The sequence below is a fragment of the Lolium perenne genome, chromosome 2 (genome assembly GCF_019359855.2).
Source record: "Lolium perenne isolate Kyuss_39 chromosome 2, Kyuss_2.0, whole genome shotgun sequence".
Taxonomy (NCBI): domain Eukaryota; kingdom Viridiplantae; phylum Streptophyta; class Magnoliopsida; order Poales; family Poaceae; genus Lolium; species Lolium perenne.
Window position 1 is genome coordinate 14,052,680 of NC_067245.2, and position 2,100 is coordinate 14,054,779.

General features: G+C 49.7%; 1 protein-coding gene across 1 annotated transcript; it reads left to right on the forward strand.

The window, feature by feature from the left end:
* The first annotated feature begins 294 nt into the window (after positions 1-294).
* Positions 295-1,785, forward strand: LOC127331248 (probable 2-oxoglutarate-dependent dioxygenase AOP1). The gene is made up of 3 exons (XM_051357326.2): positions 295-735; positions 831-1,161; positions 1,270-1,785. The coding sequence occupies exons 1-3, from the start codon at positions 383-385 to the stop codon at positions 1,540-1,542; spliced, it is 957 nt and encodes a 318-aa protein (XP_051213286.1). The 5' UTR covers positions 295-382; the 3' UTR covers positions 1,543-1,785.
* Positions 1,786-2,100: the final 315 nt, after the last annotated feature.

A 2,100-nucleotide genomic window follows, 5' to 3' on the forward strand; every position in this document is an offset into this window, starting at 1 on the left:
CCTCAGATCGGTCGCTACTATCCTCTCTAAAGGACTCCACAACTGAAGCACAATCTGTCTCAATGATAAGATTTGAAGTACAATTTGCAATTCCCAATCTCAAACCTTCAAGGCATGCAATAGCTTCTCCCATTGCCGCTGATTGGCGGTGAGTGATGACATGCCAAGCTGATAGTAGAATGTTACCCATGTGGTCCCGTAGAACCACACCCCAGTCACCGTATTAATTGGAACAAGGAAGTACAGTACTGCTATAAACTATCACCGTCACCTAATTAAGCTATCCAACAAGAGACGAGAGAGGCATTCATAAACCAACCAAGACTGCCGGTCGGCCATAGCTAGCCCAGGTTCGTGGAAGGCGCAGAGCAGCAGTACGTTGATGGAGATCACAAAGGTGGACCTCCGTGGGCTGGAGCCAGGCGGACGAGGATGGGACGAAGCCCGGGACGCGGTGACCGCGTCCGTGGTGGCCTACGGCTTCGTCCTAGTCCAGCACGCCGGGCTGGACAGGGACAAGCGGCTGGCGCTGTTCGACCGCGTCATGCCGGAGCTGTTCGCGCTGCCGGCGGAGGCCAAGCGGCTTAACGTGTGCGACGATGTGATCTATGGAGGGTACATCGGGCAGATTCCCGGGCTGGCTTACGAGACCATGCGCATCCAGGACGTCGCCGATGCTGGCACCATCAGGGACTTCGCCAAGCTCTTCTGGACGCAGGGCAACCCCGCCTTCTGGTGAGAATATACAGCTTATGATTCTGGTGAGAGGGACTAGCTTATAGTAATGATTATGTGTGTTGACATGGATCCCAACGTTCGTTGCTGCCCAGTGAAATAGCTGCCGAATTTGCCAAGAATACTATCAAGCTGGACCAGACAGTAACGGAGATGGTCTTGGAGGGCCTTGGCGTCCGGGACAGGCACGCCATAGACTCGCACCGTGAGCAGCTTCGCTACTCCTTCCGGATGTCCTACTACAGCACTTCACCGGAGGACGACGCGGCGAGAGTGTCCCTCACGCCGCACCGCGACTACGTCATGACGAACGTGATCCAGCAGCACGAAGTCGAAGGGCTGGAGGTGCAGCTAAGCGACGGCAGCTGGTTCGCCGTGCCTCCCGAGCTGGACACCTACATCTTCGTCGCCGGCGAACTATTTAATGTAAGACCAATTTTGTGTTCCACGTACGCACGCATCCACTCCTCATCCTCCGTGTGTTCAAATGTGCTAATCGTTGTGAGCGTCGCCCAATTCATTCCCTGCATGCAGGTGGTGACCAACGGACGGGTGAAGGCCTGCCTCCACCGCGTAAGGACGCCGAGCAACCGCGAGCGCTACTCCGCGCTGCTCGGCACCATGCCTGCCAAGGGGAGCACGGTGCGAGCGATAGACGAGCTCGTCGACGAAGATCATCCTCTGGTGTACAATCCCTGCGACCCATACGAGTATTGCAGCTACCGGTACTCGGAGGAAGGGCTCAGATTCAGAGACGCGCTCAAGGCTTTCTGCGGGGTGGTTAAAGATGAACCTCTCAGCGCATGATCGCTGATCGGATGGTTAATTGCCTGCTAACCCCAAAAACATGTAAGCATGGTCGGCACGGACCCCGCTAGTGTTTGCCAGGTTTTTATACTAGCTTTCCAGATATGAACTTTGCAATTGTGTTTCGAGGAACTTTTGACTATTCATAGTGATCTTTTACATTATTTTTGTAATCTTTCTTGAAATAGGACATGATACTTCTAAAGATTCAGGCACCGGAAAGTAAGATTTCAGTTGAATGAATCTTGATTTCATAATTTCTTAGTAACTTACATGAACGAAAATAGCTAGTGGAAAATGGGCGTAGCTGTTTGTTCAAAACTTGAAAAAAATGTCACTTACAGGTTTTTTTTAAAATTTTAAATTTTTTTGCTATGAGAATTCTACATCCATCCCAAGGGTTAAGGCTTGTATTTTTTTTATCATTCAGAACTTACATATTATCTTTCATAATAGAATTATTATATTTTATTATGAGAATTCTATTAGGAAAATACGAAAAAATTATTACTACCTCCACCCCAAGGCTTAAGGTTTTTTTTTAAAGTCAAATCAAGT